Source organism: Zootoca vivipara, chromosome 7 (assembly GCF_963506605.1).
Source record: "Zootoca vivipara chromosome 7, rZooViv1.1, whole genome shotgun sequence".
In the NCBI taxonomy this organism is placed as follows: domain Eukaryota; kingdom Metazoa; phylum Chordata; class Lepidosauria; order Squamata; family Lacertidae; genus Zootoca; species Zootoca vivipara.
This window is the reverse complement of record NC_083282.1, coordinates 66,281,784-66,298,905: the sequence shown is the minus strand read 5'-3', so window position 1 is coordinate 66,298,905 and position 17,122 is coordinate 66,281,784. Positions and strand designations below refer to the sequence as shown.

The window sequence follows — 17,122 nt, the reverse complement described above, 5'->3', positions numbered from 1 at the left end:
TATATGCATGTAACTTTATAAACAAGTGGATTCTTGCACCTAGTAGGTCTTCCCACACTATAAGAAACTATTGTTTGGATATAGGCACACTGAGCTTCTAAGGTGGGGGGGGGAACAGTCAATCCTAAATATGTCTATTCAGAAATGCATCCTGATTAGACTGCAGTCTATGTGAAATGAGCTGGAGAAAAGTTCTCGTAACTATCTAAGCCAGCCTTCCCCAATCTGGTGCCCTCAATAGCTTTTGTAGCACAACTCTTAATTATTCCTGGCCATTGGCCAAGCTGGCTGGAGCTCATGGGAGTAACAAGGGTGTACCTAGGGGTTGGATAGGTTGGCCCTCACCAAGGGTGCAAAAATTGTGCCTCCCCACTCTGACTTGGAGTGGCTAGGAGCCCGCTGTTCCACACGCTGCCAAGGCACCTTGGCGGAGCTCCTTGCCAAGGGCACACGGTGTTGGTTGGGTGGCGATACAGCTCATTTCCAAGAGTGCATGGGAGCCTATGTACGCCTTTGGGAGTTGTAGCCTGAAAAAATATTGAGAGCACCAGACTGAGGAAGGCTGATCTAAGGTGGTGCTTCTGAGCTTCGTACAAACACTTGTTGGTACTAGGTAAAGGAGGATGGATGTGCACTTTTTGGACAGCAGCACCCAATTCTGTTGATTGGTAAGGCTTTTCATAATGCATGTTGCTCTCTGCTCTATTACTTTGTGCCTTCCCTAGTGGATAAATTTCCAGCCAGTGCATCGGTAGCAAGAAAGAGTGATGGAGTTCTGAGTGGAGGATGGTGTAGCTTGATTGTAAAGGGACCCCTGACCATTAGGTCCAGTCGTGACCGACTCTGGGGTTGCGGTGCTCATCTCACTCTATTGGCCGAGGGAGCTGGCGTACAGCTTCTGGGTCATGTGGCCAGCATGACTAAGCCGCTTCTGGCGAACCAGAGCAGCACACGAAAACGCTGTTTACCTTCCCGCCGGAGCAGTACCTATTTATCTACTTGCACTTTGACGTGCTTTCGAACTGCTAGGTTGGCAGGAGCAGGGACCGAACAACGGGAGCTCACCCCGTCGCAGGGATTCAAACCGCCGACCTTCTGATCGGCAAGCCCTAGGCTCTGTGGTTTAACCCACAGTGCCACCCGCGTACATAATTTTGATGGGAAATTAAAGCAATCATACTTTGATAACTAACCTAGGCTCTAGGTCACCTCTTCTAACCTCTGTTGAGGTGTGAAAATATAATAATTACAATTGAACTGAACAGTTAAAGCCACGTCCTGTAATCTATTCATACGTGATTATTTAAAACAGGCTCAAAGATGTTTACAAATTTGTAGCTGTTGATTCTCTGAAAATAGGAGACTGCTATTCAGAAGCTTTGCTGCAGGGATGATTCAGTATAAATAAGTTGGCAATGGTACATTTTCTTCATTGTAATCTGGATAATCTCATGAAGGGTATTTCTACAGGTCAGTTGCATGGTTTATGACCTTGACTGCAGTACAGTAAAAGCATACTAACAGCTCTCATTTCTCCTTTTTTTCTAGTCCAGAAATCTCCCTTCCTTATATTTGTGTTCTCTACCCATTTCTCATCATTTTAGTTTATACGATTTTATTGGATTTAATGCTAATTACATAGTAGCCAACCCTCTTGCCACTGCTCCTGGTGTTAATAGCCAAAATCAAATCACAATAATAATGTTTAGCTACTGCAAGTAATGGCTTATTTTATCTTCCAGTAACCAACAAGTATTTTCAGCATGGCATGCTAAGCTTCTGCTGACTTCGAGATAAGGAATAATATTCACTCTTAAATAGAGATCTTAAGTGAGTTTTCAGAAGTAAACATAATAAAGGCACTTAACAAGAGGAGAACGCGATACTCACTTCATTATTTTTCACCCTACAAAAAAATGAAATCACTTGCTCTTGAATTGACAAATGTATCAGGTTAGTTCTCAAAGCTACCAATTCCCATGGGTTGTTTTCTTCCTGCATGTAAAGCATTTTGGGGTCCTGCTGTTCTTAAAGTATAAGTGAGATGAAGGCTTCTCCTTTCCCTTCTGTCTCCCATTATTGGATACCAGATGTGGCGTTGACCAGTAAATGTCTTGTGCTGGGAAACAAACATGCTAGAGGAGTATGTTATGTACTTTAATAAAACAAAGCAAAAACAACCTTGCCCTTCTCAGTCAGCTTTCATATGAGGCACCAAGTACCGTAAGTCCCTTTTATAAGCTGGTGCTTTTTGTCAGCTTATAAAGGGCTTAAACCTCTGCTCTCATCTTACTTTCTGAGAGGGAAGAGAGAAAAGGCAGCCCCCACTTCTATTTAAAATAGTTGCAGCAGCCTGCCAATCCCACTTAACATGTTGTGTTTCTCTCCAGTGTTCTGATTCCCAGGTCTAGTTCTGCTATGATGGTGTCACTGTGAAGTCTTAATCTAATCAAAATATCCTGGATTTATTGACAAAGAAGGAATATTCAGCACATTAAGAATTGTTACATCAGGCACCTAAACATGTATTTGTTGCAGAAAAACATAGTAGTTAAACCGCCCTGAGGTTTAGGGCAGTATATAAATTCTAACAACAAAAACAAACAAACTGTAACCCATATTTTAATAGATTTATAAAAACCTTCCTAAGACATTATGTATGGAAAAAATAGTTGCTTAGAAGTGTGAAAGAAAGGAAGCTTGCTGCCATGAAATGAAGCACAGGTTAGAAGTGTAAAATAATAAGCGCTTCTATTAAAACAAAGACTCTGATGACGCATGACCAGTACAGACAATGATGACAGATTACGGTAACACGTGTACAAAGGATGCACAATTGTGCATGGCACCAAACCTGGAAGTGATCCTAAAACGTGGTAGGGGGTGGGGTGGAGAGAGCTTATACGTGCTCAGAGAACAGAACTCCTGTACAGTTGACCGTACTGCGAATACCCCAACACTGGAAGCTTTAGAGTGGAGATTAAACTGTACATTGGTGACTCCATTCCTTTGGAAGTAATGTAGTTTACATCGCAAGACCTCAAAGCCTCATCATAATTTTGAATATGTTGAATTTGCAGATCCTTGGCTATCTTACCTGGCCATGCTGGGTGGGGCTGATGGGAGTCAAAAACATCTGAGGGCTCCAGGTTAGAGATAAATGTAAACCTAGCTGGTTCATGGACGGTGCTGCTCAGAGACTTCTCAACATGAGATGAGTAACTGCTACTGGAAATAAATCCAAATGCACACACTAGCTCTAGTATAGACAGTACTATTAATAATAATAATAATAATAATAATAATAATAATAATAATAATAAATAAATAATAATAATAATTTCTATCCCACCTCAAGGTAGCTTAGAGATAAAAACAAGCACTAACAGCACAGGTAAACAATAATTAAAAAAACAAACAGTGATAGAATTAAAACTATATACATACGGTATATAGAATCTATTAAACCCATACAAACAAAATCTTATTCTAACCTCAAAATTCTAGGCCGCAAGCCATATAAGCTTTCTCTACTTCTAACCATAGTTGCCAGTTTATTTAAAAGTTCTCAGTGACTTGAATGGACATAATGTCTTGCTAAATTTTCTTTTACAAATAATGAATTGTGTACAGAGATGATAGAAAATCTCATTTGTTAGATGGTCCCTGCATACACTGATCACTGTCTGTTGGCCTGGATACTCTGAGGACTCTCCTGGTTCTGTTGGTTGTGGTTCCCTGACTTAAAGGAAGCAGGGAGAACTGACGGGGAGTTTGCACACTTTCAGAAGAAGCATTTGCACTGAAAAAAATGTTATGACAACAACAATTATTATTCAGTTACACAGAAATATTGTGTTCTGCTCTAATAATATCAACATTTCCCCCCTGCAATTGCCCATTCTCTCTAATCAAAATATCGTGTATTGTAATACGAAGAGGTGTGCCTTTATTCTGTCCAAGTGCAGAATCTGGTTGTGGGAACAGAATTTAGCATCCTTAATTTTCATTTAAAAAACAGGTTTTGAACTGAGTGCATAAGATTTTGCATGTTCTCAGGAAAGCTCTTGTAGTGAATTTAAGTTTGAAAAGATACATGAAAACCTAGGAGAAACTTGAGGATATATAATTATGACATTACAAAGGGATCGTTGTTTTTCCCATGGAGAGAGAACTGTATATAGGAATCTCTTACCTACTGTACATACACAAAGATTGTATAATCCTGGTAGACTGCTTGCTTCTAATTTCAAGAGCGGCTATTCATTTCCCCCCAAATTTGAATCTATGTCTTTTGATATTTATACTGTGAACACCCAGCTAGGTAAGAAAAAGACCCTGCTGGCCATTTGATTTTCTTAGCAGAAGGCACTGTAAGCAACAGTAAATGTATCTTGTGTGAAAGATATTGAAATATAAGCTTCCAGGTGGAGCAAATGAGTTATGATTGATGTACACTTCTTTGACTGTGACTTGAGTTTACATTTATCCAATCCATTTAGGGTTAAAGAAATCAACTTTCCCAATATACTTGCTGACATCCTGATTTGCATCGATATTTCCACTTACTTTAGTTTATAGTAAATCCCTGGTTATTTTTCTTGAATTGCTTCCTTCAGCAATCTAGGGGATGGGCATGCTCCCTCTAATAATTCATCGAAATCTGTCATCTTTAGCACAGACAATGTAGTGCTTCCTCCAGTACCATCTTTCCTTTCCATTCTGGGGATCTTATATTCATCTAGTATCTTGAAGCCCGTTAAATTAACGGGTGCTAGAACATGCAATTCCCCCCGCCCATTGCCCCCTCTCTCCCCCTCCCTTCTTTCCTCCACCCACACGCGCCGGGACTCTCCTGGGCTGCCTCCGGCGCTGCTCCTCTGGTGCTGCTCCGCCTCCTCCTCCGCTGCCGCGGTCCATGCCTAGGCAGGGGAGGGGGGAAGGTAGGGGCGGCCAGGGCCCTCTTTCCTTCCTGCCCTCCCCCTGGGCTTGAGCCTGCTTTTGCGAAAAGTTAGCGGGGAAGAATGAGCAGCATCGCTCCGCTGCCACCGGCTTCTTGCTGAACGCGGCGGAGGCGCAGGGTAGCGGAGGAGATGCTTCATGGAGCAGGGAAAGAGGGGTGGGCGGCGGGCGGCTGCCACCCGCCCCTCCTTCCCTGCTGCCTGTCAAACATCTCCTCCCCCCCGGGCTGCTCTTCCTCTCCCCCCCCCATGCGCTGCCCCCGCTTCTGTCTGCCTCTGACCCTGCACTGTGAGGGAAACGGTAGGCAGAGGGGTAGGGGAGAGAGAGAGAGAGCGTGTGTGTGCGACGCCAGCTTGCTGCTGGTCGTTGGGGGGGCGTAGGAGAGAAAAAAGGGGGAAGCAGCCTCCTCCTCCTCGCCTTTCCCAACCCACTCAGAGCTGAGCCCGCCTCACGCCGGGTGGGGGGAGGGGTTGGGATGCGGCAATGGGGTGGGGGTGGGTAACGGCGGCGGCGGGGACACAAACGCCCCGGCGGCAGGGAATGCGTGCTCGCATCTCAATCCCTCACGGTCCCTTTCCCTCTTCCCCTCGCGCCATACGTGAGGAGGCGAGGCGCGGAACGGCAGTTTGGAGGGGAAGCCGTTGAGGGAGAGAGAACTGCATTCCGTCCCCCCCCCCCCCCGCTCTGTATGCGTCCAGTCTCTGTGTCCAATCCCTGTATCCGTGGAGCACATGCACAGTAGCGCGGACACAGGGAATCTGGACGCAGAGACACTTGCACATTATTATATAGGGTTGCTGGCATTGCCTGACACCATTTTCCCACTGCCTTCCTACATTTCCTATATAGTGGGTATATATTTCAATTTACACTCATTCAACCTTCAAACACAATGCCCAGGCTTCTGTCTGTCTCTCTCTCTCTCTCTCTCTCTCTCTCTCTCTCTCTCACACACACACACACACACACACACACACAGCACTACCACCACACATTCCATTGTCTCCTGAGGCAGAAGGATGCCTACTTCAAAATAATTACGTATGATCACTTGCCACTAGGTGGCTTCTTGTTCCCAACAGGTTCTGTAGTAGTACAATGGTACCTTGGTTTTCGAATGGCTTGGCTCCTGAATGCCGCAAACCCAGAAGTAAGTGTTCTGGTTTGCAAATGTTTTTTTGAAAGCTGAACGTCTGATGTGGATTCCGTGGCTTCCGATTGAGCGCAGGAAGCTCCTGCAGCCAATCGGAAGCCGTGCCTTGGTTTTTGAATGGATTAAGTTAGACAACCAACGTACCACTGAACAGAGGTAGTCAAGATCAAGAGCAATAATAATAAAATTGTGATCAACCTTAGCTGTTCCTCACAAGCCTGTCCACCTCACAGTGCCTCTATATTGCAGCTCCAGCACTTAAAGCAAAAAAGAAAGGGGGTCGGGGGCTTTCACTCAGCAGATGTGAACCTGGCTGTTAAATTAAATAAAGGGATAGGAAGTAGAATTAGCAAGAGTGGAGCAAGAAAGCGAAGCAGAATGCAACAGATTTGATTGGGTTGTTTTTATTACCAGGTCTGCATCAGTTTAATGAAATGTATATATTGTATGGTTTTGGTTGCACATGAGAGTGTGTTGACAAGTCATAGGCCACTGGAACATAATGCTGGACAAGACGGGTATTTGGCTGATCACACACAACCACACACAATGTATTTTGCAGACTGGATTATGTGTACCTGTCTTCTATAAATTTGAAGATTAAAATACCTTGTATTCTTTCTTTTGTAGTTGTTATTGTAATGTGAAAAACTTTAGTAAAAAAATTATTTTTAAAAAGCAAAACTCAGACTTATGACTTGTGTTCCTCAGACAAACCACAGACCACAATAAGGAACAAAAGTTGGCTGCATGGTCTGAAGCAAGACAAACCAGGAGTTGGGTTTGGACATAACACTTAGCCAAACTATGGCTTAGCTCCAGGTTGTGTGGCAGCAGCAACAAAACTGAGGGAGGAGTGAAGTGGCCATAAATTTTGCTGTGACCACCTGCATGGTTGTGAGTTCATGCTGGGGTGTGGTTCAGCTTAGTGCCAGGCCTTAGATTTGTAGCTGAACTATATTGAGAAATGGAATTTTCCACCCTATGTTCTGTTCCTTTGTGGGGTTGCAGGTGTTTACAAGTGGCTAGTGTAACTGAGTAAGAGCTTTTTTCATAACAGGCAGAACAATCTTGGTGGTTCAACAGTCCCTATAATATTCCTGGTCATTTGTATGATGCAATCATTATTTTGTCTCTTTTCTCAGGAACTCTAGTTTTTGTTTTTTAAAGCCCTGCTCCTAAACCTCTGGTTGGTTGGTTGGTTGGTTGGTTTGTAGATAATATTTTTTAGTATTGTGTACAGTATGTATTTTTTTTAAAAAAAAAATCTTTCTGTTTAACTTCTCTGGGACTTTTTGTAAAAAGTAGCATGATGATGATGATGCTATCCTCCTAAACTAGAACATCATCTTCTTTGTGCAGTATACCAAATAATTCAGTGTATTTTTCAAGAGTGGTGCAAAGTTGGTGAGACAACTGTAACTACAGTATTGGGTACGTGTAATTACTCCAGGTGTATGACAGAAAACATTGTAAACTGTTAACAGGACTAATCTGCTTGTCTTTCTGTGTCAGAATAGCTTAGTTGGTAGAGCATGAGACTCTTAATCTCAAGGTCATGGGTTCAAGTGCCACATTGGGCAAAAAATTCCTGCATTGCAGGGGGTTGGACTAGATGACCCTCATGGTCCCTTCCAACTCTACAATTCTGTGAGCTCATGACTCACAGAGTTGCATTTGGTTCCATCTAGATTTAGGGAGGTATCCAACGAAATAGTTCCATTATTGCAATAATAATAGAATAATTCTCTCCTCATTCTGGGGTTTTCTGCAACCCAGATTTGGGGAGGCCATTGCAGGAGGAGTAGAGAGAGAAGTTCTGTTGCGCAAATGCAAGTTATTGTGCTAAAGGAGCTACTTCATTGGGTATTTCCTTTATGTGTCACTGTTGGCTGATTGTCTAGTGTCTCTTAGTTACCTCTGTAGTCATCCACCACTCACATCTCTGCAAAGATGCAGGTTTCACCTTTTAGAATGGTTCCCAGCACTTATTCAGTTTGTCATTCAGATATTGATTCATTCTACAGAACTTTGGGATCATTTTTCTGTGGTTATTTCAAAGTCTATAGTTTAGGCTCTGCGGGAGTTTCCATCATCTTACTTTTAAGTCCTCCACTCCCTACTCAGTTGGGGTTAACTGAGCTGGCATGTCTGTTTTTATTTCGACTCTCCTTAGTACAAAATGAGTTGAGTGACAAAAAGCAATTCCAATTTTGATCTAGAGATGGCAGCAGAGCCCCCTTTTGTCTCCTTGCTCTGTTTATTGCCTCCAGGCACATTTTGTTCTAGGCGGATGCTGTTCTAGAGTTAGTGGGGGCGAAACAAGGCTTTATTTCACCTGGGCCAAGACCCAGTTTCTGCATATTTGTGTACACAAACACACAGAGGCTGGGAGCCTCAAGGGCACCCATCTGGAGGCTTCACCACCCTCTATTAAGTTTGTGTGCTTTGGGCATTGGAGGCTTAAGAACCTAAATACCAGTCTCAAAATAAGGGCTAGCGAGGTTTATGAAGAAGAGCTTCTTGGCCAGCCTTACGCCAGCCTTCTCTTCCATATCCACAGAGAGCACACACAGTTGCCTTGGAAACATCAGCCGACTATATTTACCAGTTGTGGAGAACAAGGCTTGAATTCCCCCTGGACACTGTTTTTCCCCAGCACCATATGTATAACTAGTTATATCGAATCATTCCAGGTGTTAGACCTGTAATAGTATCAACTCTGAAAAAAAGTGTGTTAGAGACATGAATCTAATTATCAGTAGCGGCGTACACATTAAGGAAGTGGGAAGGGTTTTGTTAATTCCTTTCTGGGAGAATTCACAAGTGCTTATGGACTCCAGTGATAATTTCTGGTCAAAGCACAGAGACTGTCCGTATGGATACACCTGCCTAATGTGGAATTTAATGTTAACTTTTCTACTGATTGTTTAAAAGGAATGACAGAGGTGCTCATTTGAGAACTGCCCATTTAATTGACACCTGGATATTTTATCATCCATACAGTAAAGAAGCCGCTGGTTTTTTAACGGTGCATCAAGTTTGCACTAGAACTAGATTGTACCACTTATTTATCAGCAGTTTATTTTTAGTGCTACATTTACCTGCAACTAAAACTCAGTTTCAGGGTGTGTCTTCAATTCAGACACTATTTGATGGGGCCTGTACTCTGCAAGTTTAGGTACACTTTTAATCACTAGATCCTGTCCCTTTAAATATAGTTATGTATTGTACTGTAATGGCTTTTCCTAAACCTTTGTCCTCTCCCTGCCTCCTCCCTTCTTCTTGCTCACTACTGGGATTGCAAGTCAATACTCCCCTTCTCTTTCCCTTCCTACTCTCCTCTGTTCTCCTTCACGCCCCCACCAAAGACCTCCTTGTCTTCAAACCTTCCTTAATGTTACATACACAGATATTTTTACTCCCCTTCCCAGGGACCTGTCTCTGATGCACCAGCAGGTTACACTGTTTGCTATTGTTAAATTAGCTATTTGCAGATAAAATTGAAAAGAGTTTAATTTTAAACAGTGTTCTTAACTCTTAGGCAGTTGCGGATTGAGATGCTTGCAAGGCTACTCATCGTTTAGAAGCCTCTCATCATTTTCATTAGTGAATCATTTCACCAGAGGAGGAGACAGTAGCAAGGGGGCGGGGGCCTGTTAAAGAAATAGCAGGTTTTCAGCAGTGCCAACACACATTTTGAAGAGATAGTGGTGGCAAGGAAACAGTAGGCTTATTTTACTTTTTCAAAAAAAAAACATTTTGCTCTTAAAGAGGCAGTGGTAGACCCACTCCTAAAAAAGCCCACCCTAGACCAGTTGCCAACAACCCTTTATTGGCAAAGGTGGTAGAGAGGTTGGTCGTAGAGCAGGGGTCTGCAACCTTTAAGACAAAAAGAGCCACTTGGACCCATTTCCGAAGAAAAAAAATAAACTGGGAGCCGCAAAACAGGGACGTAATTAGAAATCAGAGGGCCCCATAGCAAAATTTGCTATGCCCAATAATCAATGCCCCAAAATGCCATAGAAAATTAATCAGGGCCCCAGTGTACCATAAATCAGTGCCTGATGTAAACAATAATTAATAATGAGGGCCCAATGTCATCCTCGTCATTATAAAAATAACTTTGAGTTTGGGCTGCCTTGATTACTGGGAATGGGCAAAACTCTGGCTCCCTTATTAGGACACCTGTATGGTTTCATGTGTGTTGCTCCCATCAAGTGAACTTATAAAATTTCCTCATATTGAATCAACCCATTGATTAATACATCTACCTCAATCTCCTGACCAGGCCGGCAGGAGGCCACAGGCAGGCCGCAGGCAGGAGCAGCAGCAGCAAACACACGCTCCGAGCCCGCAAGCCTTTTCTGCTGCTGGGCGGGAAGAAGCGCGCCCGTTTTAAAAAATAAATAACTCCGCCCCTGCCCCCCATGAGCCTATTGGCTGCAGAAATGCGGCGGGGAGGGGCTGATGCAGGGAGGGGGCCGACCACGCTCCCCGGGCTGCTAACGTCACCTTGCGTCCTTTTTGCACAGCGCATGCGCACTGCGGAGTTGTGGACTCCGGCGGGCGCCGTGCGGGGCGCAGGTGCACAGCGCGCCGCCGCAGCTGTGTGCTCCAGCGGAGGTGGGCACCGCGCGAGTGTCTGGCGGGCATGGCGGGCGCCGCCGCATGGCTCAGGCGGCGCATGGCTCGGATGCCTCCTCCCCTCGTATCCGCTCCGGAGCCGCAGCAAATGTGTAAAAGAGCCACATGCGGCTCCGGAGCCGCAGGTTGCAGACCCCTGTCGTAGAGCAACTGAAGATATTCCTGGAAGAGACTGATTATCTGGATCAAGTACAATCTGGGTTCAGACCTGGTTTCGGAGCTGAATTGGGTGCCCTGATGGGTGACTTTTATCATGAGAGGGACAGGAGGAGTGCAACCTTATTACTTCTGCTTGGTCGCTTAGTGGCCTTTGAAACCCTTTAACCAGGATATCCTCCTGGACCGAATTTGTGAGATGGGTGTTGGAGGCACTATATTACAGTGGTTCTGTTTGTGTCTTTAAGGTTGTACCCGGCGAGTAGCACTGGGTGAGTGTTTTTCACCCCCCTCCCCTGGCATTTGTGCTATGGGGTTTTGCATGGTACTATTCTCTCCCCAGTTCCATTTAATTTAATACATGTATGAAGCCATTTGTATTAGGAGTTTTAGAGCAAGGTGTCACCAGTATGCTGATTATACACAGCTCCACCTCTCCATAACAGCTGAATCAGGAGAGGTCATGAGAGCTTTGGACTAGTTTCTGGATGCAATGGTGGACTGGATGATCCTGGACCAATGATCCTGGGAAGGTGGGGGTTCTTTGGGTGGAGGGTTTGCATGTTCGTGAAATTGGATTGCACTTCCTCTGAAGAAGGCAGTTTGTCTGATTAGACGTCTGGTCTACCGATATTTTAGCAGGGATGCCTTACAGGAGAGGTAATTTGTTTATCATTCAGTCAGGCATAAATAATGCCTTCTTCAGTGCTGCATTGTGAAGGGAGCAGGCGCCTTTCTGTTCAGAGGGCACGAACCTATTCCGTGGTTGTTTTCAAGTACCTAGTCCACGCTTTCAATTCATTCTGTGGAATCCTGGCATCTTTTTCAGTGTTTGCAATCTTAACACTGGTCTTTATCTCTTCTCTTGCTCTCTCTTAGAGTGTTTTGTTCTTTGAAAGCTAACGTCGGTGTTCTCGGTAAACATGGAAGAATTGCAAGATGTCCAATTGACGGAGATCAAGCCCCTCCTGAATGATAAGGTAATTCTGGCTGTGTTTGAGCATTAGCAAAGCACTAGTCGTTTTATGTTATCTCTGAGCGGTACATAAGGGTTGTGTGTAATTTAGAATTCTGTACAGTTTGGTTCTGGTTCTTAATACCAAACTGTTGTTGTTGTTTAGTCGTTTAGTCGTGTCCGACTCTTCGTGACCCCATGGACCATAGCACGCCAATCACTCCTGTCTTGCACTGCCTCCCGCAGTTTTTTTGAGCAAACTGCGGGAGGCAGTGCAAGACAGGAGGGCCTGGCGTGCTATGGTCCATGGGGTCACAAAGAGTCAGACACGACTAAACAACAACAACAGTTTGGTATTAAGAACCAGAACTTAACGTTCTGAGAAGCTCTACGTATTTTTTTTTGGTAAAGTCCATCACTTCAATGAAACTGAACACAACCTGCCCGACCCCCTTTAATATTCTCTCTGTTGTCTTTTGCCTGCCCTGTTGCAAATTATAGATTGCAAACTCCCTGGGATGGGTACTCTTCCTTCTGTTGTAGCTTCCACTATCTCTTTGATCATTTATGATAAAGAGTCCCATGACACTTTAAAATAAATAAGTTTGTTGGGCTAGAGTCTAATGCATCAATCCATAATAACACAGAATATGTAAAGAATGAGCTGTAAAGATTGTCTATAGCATACACTTTCAGACCAACGTCTGATGAAATCTCCAAAGCCAGGGTGGGGTGGGGTTACTGGTCGGGAAGGGCAAAGGACTTCAGTGCCCTGCATTGTTTCTTGCCCTTCCCTACAAGTAGCACAAGAAGAATTCATTATGCAAGAGTAAGTGGAAGGGCACTTCTTGCAAAAGGCAGACCTTCAGGATTCTTGATTTCTCCATCCCTTGATCCTCAGGAGTGGAGGGCACAGCAAAGCCTCGTTGCATGAGTGGTGTTGCATTCACTCTTCTCGGGATCCAGCCCATTAATTGATGATTTCAGCCTTTGTACATAATTTGAGGTACCTTTCACAAAGAATGCATAGGCTATCTTTCTCATTTCAGTTTTAACTTTGGTTCTTACTTTGGTTCAGATCTTAGCACTTTCCAAGGGTGTGCAAGTGTGTGGGTGAATAGTGTGATCACTAACTTTTCTATGCTGATTTACAGCGATGAGCCAATGTTTTTCAGCTATTTCTACAAAATCCAGTCTTACACTGGTCTTCTCTTTTTAGCTTGTGGTGTGCCTTGAACACTTGTGGGCCGTCCGGTTTTTCCTCTCGCTACCATGTCTGTCTCATCCACTTACTATTTTAACAAATTTCTTAATCAATTTTTAGATGCCTGCTAAAAAATTTTTTATTCCATCAGGCTTATGTGGGCAATTAAGAATACATATTTCCATAACAGCTGGTTTCTGGTTTTAACTTTTTAGGTGGCTTTATTGTATGGTTTTATATATAATTGTTGTAAACTGCTCTTGGTTTTTGTTTTTGTTTTTTAAAAAAGTATGGTGGTAACAAACATTCCTTTTACCAAGCCCAATCACTACAAAAAAGTCTTTCCTCTTTTAAAAGGGAGTTGAACTAGTAGTTTTATATAAATATAGACAGAAAACCGTAGCCAGATCCAGTGATAAATTACATAGTAGCCAGAGTTGAGTGTTTTGTCTAAATGACCATGCATGTTTAAGAAGTTATATAGGAATATAGAAAACGATCAAGTCAGGCCACTGATTGGTCCATCTAGCTCAGCATTGTCTTCTGGTAGAGAACACTCAGGTTTTCAGTTAATTATTTCCTATCCATGAAGATGCCAGGGATTGAATCTGGAACCCTTTGCATGCAAAACATGTGCTCTAAGCTTTTGCGTGCACTGAGCAGCAGTGCCACCAGTTCATAATATATACTGTATTGACCAAATAATGTTGGGATGGAAATAATTTTGAATGGTGTTTTCACAGTACATTTGAAAAATGAGTAGGTTTGCCTGTGCATGAAAGTGTTTGAAAATGATTATTTCTGAGACCGATAAATGTGTACCTACTCATGTGGAATTGTGGTACTTGCCTCTCTTCTATCCTTGGCAGTTCGTACAATAATTTTGTTTCTGGCATCAGCGGTTGAGGGTGGAGGAAAGCTAATTGTAATGACCTCGTCCTGTGCATTTATTCATACTAATGAAGTACAAGGAGCTTCAATTCTGACAATAGTTTGCTGCAAAGTGATTTTCAGAAAACTCAGCTGCAAAGCAAAGTTTTTTAGGCTCTTCTGGAATCAGGGCTATTCATTGGCTCTTATTCTTATTTTGACAGAATTCAGCTCGAAACTTCCAGGACTTTGACTGCCAGGTAAGTACCTGAAACCAAAAACGGGCATGCATTGTCAGGCTTTCCTTGAATGACAATGAATCTCTGTTGATCAGATAGTTGCCCAAATTAAAAATAAAAAAGAACTTGAGAAAGTCCATTGGCTCCCATATACCTTTTGCTGGTTTTCTGTACATTTAACAGTGTGTTCTACAGTATGTGTTGAACAGGATTTGTCTGCTTCCAGAACTTAAGGGCCAGATTATGGAGCTGATCACCACAGATTTTTGAAGCACCATAGAGTTAAATTACTGCAATGTGGGTGTGTAATTTTTGTAAGAAGCTCTACATCTCAGAAACTAATGAAGTAGGAAGGGCTTGTAATCCTCAAATTGTAAAGTGGTGTTTTCAGTGTTTTTAAAATTATTATGTGAAGTAGCCAGTTTATTGCATTCTGTGGCTTGGCCTGTTGTCCTATCTTGTCTTAGCCACATTGGCAAGATACAGAAAAAATGAAATGCCAAGCCCACCTCGAAAGGTGGAATTAGGAACAAAATTGGGTAGGACCATACATGTAATATAAATTGCTACTAAAATTTGTACAAAAAGTAAAATTTGACTTCAATTCTACAAAAAATATGAATATAAATTAAACATATCAATGACCGCAACAATACAGGATAATGCCTTAACATCCAGTGTTAGATTAGTTCTAAAGAGCAAATGCATTTGAATCCCCAAGGAATCTTCTTTAGTGCTCAATGAATGTATAACACACAATTTTGTCACCTGAAATTAGTATTTTGGCTGATTTGCATTGATAAGGGGAGCTGGCCAATAATATTTCTGTATGCACATGGTAAACATTGAGATGTATCTGAAAAGGTGATATTTTTCTACTAGTGTCTGATCATGTTTTAGGGCATCCTCCAGATTTCTGGTTATCGATGTCAGCTATTCACCATAATAGATTAAAGTTGATGTTTATTTTTTAACACATTTTGGTAGCAATTTATATTTTAAAAATGTTCCTGTCCTGTTTTGGGTCTTAGCCATCTATCCTGAAGGTAGGAATGCCACTCTACCTCTGGCTTAAGAGCTTGTTTTCACAGATGTCTTACCAAACATGAGCAGAGTGATGTGAATTTTAACCAACAATCTTGATGTGGCATCTGTACAAGGCATGGCTAGAAATTGTTAACACTTGACATATGCTTAGAATAACTTTGAATTAAAAGGGAACCAGAATCTCAGCTTCAGAGCGCTAACATCACACACTGGTGAAATTTAACATCCTTTTATGCCCTTTGGTTTGACTTTAAGCTCCCTCCACTTACGCATTTGTTCGACCACTGTGCTGTTCAGTGTTGTGCAAAGGTGAATTTAAGGATTTAAGAGAATTGCTCAAGCAATCACACACACACACACACACACACACACACACAAAACTGCCCAGCCATCCCAGCATAACTCAATACAAGCAGGCACAGAAATAGAGAAAATGCACATGTGAGAGCTTATGAAAATTACCCAGGGCAAATGCACTATAATTAATGTAAAACAAAACTGGTGAGTGTGACTCGAATTGAGCAAAAACCAGGTGATGCTTGCCACTTCTTTTTCTTAATCTTCCAGAGTGGATGAACAGTGAACTTGTGTCCATAGCAACCACTGAACAGGATGTTCCTTACTGCCGTAATTTTAGCTGCTCCTATGTACAGCCTTTGTGTTTTGATAAAGCTTCTTTGCCTTGTATGATACGAATTACAACTTCTGAGGACTGCCTGCTTCAGTTTCTTATTTACATAAGTTAAACATTGTGCATGAATTACAGCATATTTAAGAAGGATTGCATGGGCAAGACTGGATCTTAAAATTTCCCATAACCTTCAGCTGCTTCAGACTAAGGTGCTCTTGATAAGCCAAAGAACTACACAGTAAGATATAATGTACGTCACTGGAAAAACAATTGCATATATCCTTTATTAGGTTCAAGTGGCATTCCACTGTCTTAACCTAGGTGATGTCCTTTTGAGTCAATGCAAATGGTCTCTCATTCCTGGGTTAGTTAGAGTGGCACCATTTTTAGAAATCATGTGGGCACACCAGAAGGTTAGGCATAGATGCAGAGGGTCTCTGCAATTAGATAATGGAAAAGGAAGGGGACATGCTCACATTTAGCTTCAAAGGAAATTTGAGGGGGAAAGGAAGTGGGCAGCTGAGCAAGCAAGGACTTCGAACTGCATATTTACTCCTTCAGCTGTCAAATACTGAATCTGCATGGCTAACACTCTTTCTCATAGATAATAGTCACATGAAGAATTGTGAAAAGAATTTAGTTCTGTAGCATCAACACCTCAGGCAGCAGCATCTGTCAAAACTTTAATGGATATTGCTTCCTTACATTTAACCGACTCAAGACAGCTGTTAATGTTCAAGATGCATGCTTTGAAGCCTCTGCTAGGTTGAGACCAGCAGGAAGTGCCTTGGAGCCTGCCTTTATGTAGTGGGTTAACCTTGAAAATAGGTCAAAGTCCCAGAGAACATTCTGAAGGCACATGAGGCAGGAATCATGTGAAAAACTAAGCAGTTCTGGGTCTAGTTGTTGGCTGGTTTTGAGACAACATGGCAACCTTGAATCTGAGTTCTATGTTTGTGGAGGAATGCCAGATAGATAGATAGATACTATCGGAAACAGGGGTTGCCATTGTGATGCCCCCCACATGTTGCTAGGCTCTGACTCCCATTACAGTCATACCTCGGTTTAAGTACGCTTCGGTTTGAGTACTTTCAGTTTAAGTACTCCGTGGACCCATCTGGAACGGATTAATCCACTCTCCATTACTTTCAATGGGAAAGTTCACTTCAGGTTAAGTACGCTTCAGGTTAAGTACAGACTTCCGGAACCAATTGTGTACTTAACCCGAGGTACCACTGTTTTGGCTTTGCTGGCTGAG

The 17,122-nt window shown here is 42.8% G+C and overlaps 1 protein-coding gene across 3 annotated transcripts in view; it reads left to right on the top strand.

The window, feature by feature from the left end:
- NDRG3 (NDRG family member 3) overlaps window positions 1–17,122 on the top strand; it is a 58,811-nt gene that overhangs the window by 15,335 nt on the left and 26,354 nt on the right. For all 3 annotated transcript variants that reach the window (XM_060277231.1, XM_035123403.2, XM_035123404.2), the window contains exons 2-3: window positions 11,798–11,898; window positions 14,172–14,207. In XM_060277231.1, the coding sequence (XP_060133214.1) occupies window positions 11,842–11,898; window positions 14,172–14,207 (93 nt within the window). In that variant the 5' untranslated portion in view covers window positions 11,798–11,841. The remainder of the gene's footprint in view (window positions 1–11,797; window positions 11,899–14,171; window positions 14,208–17,122) is intronic.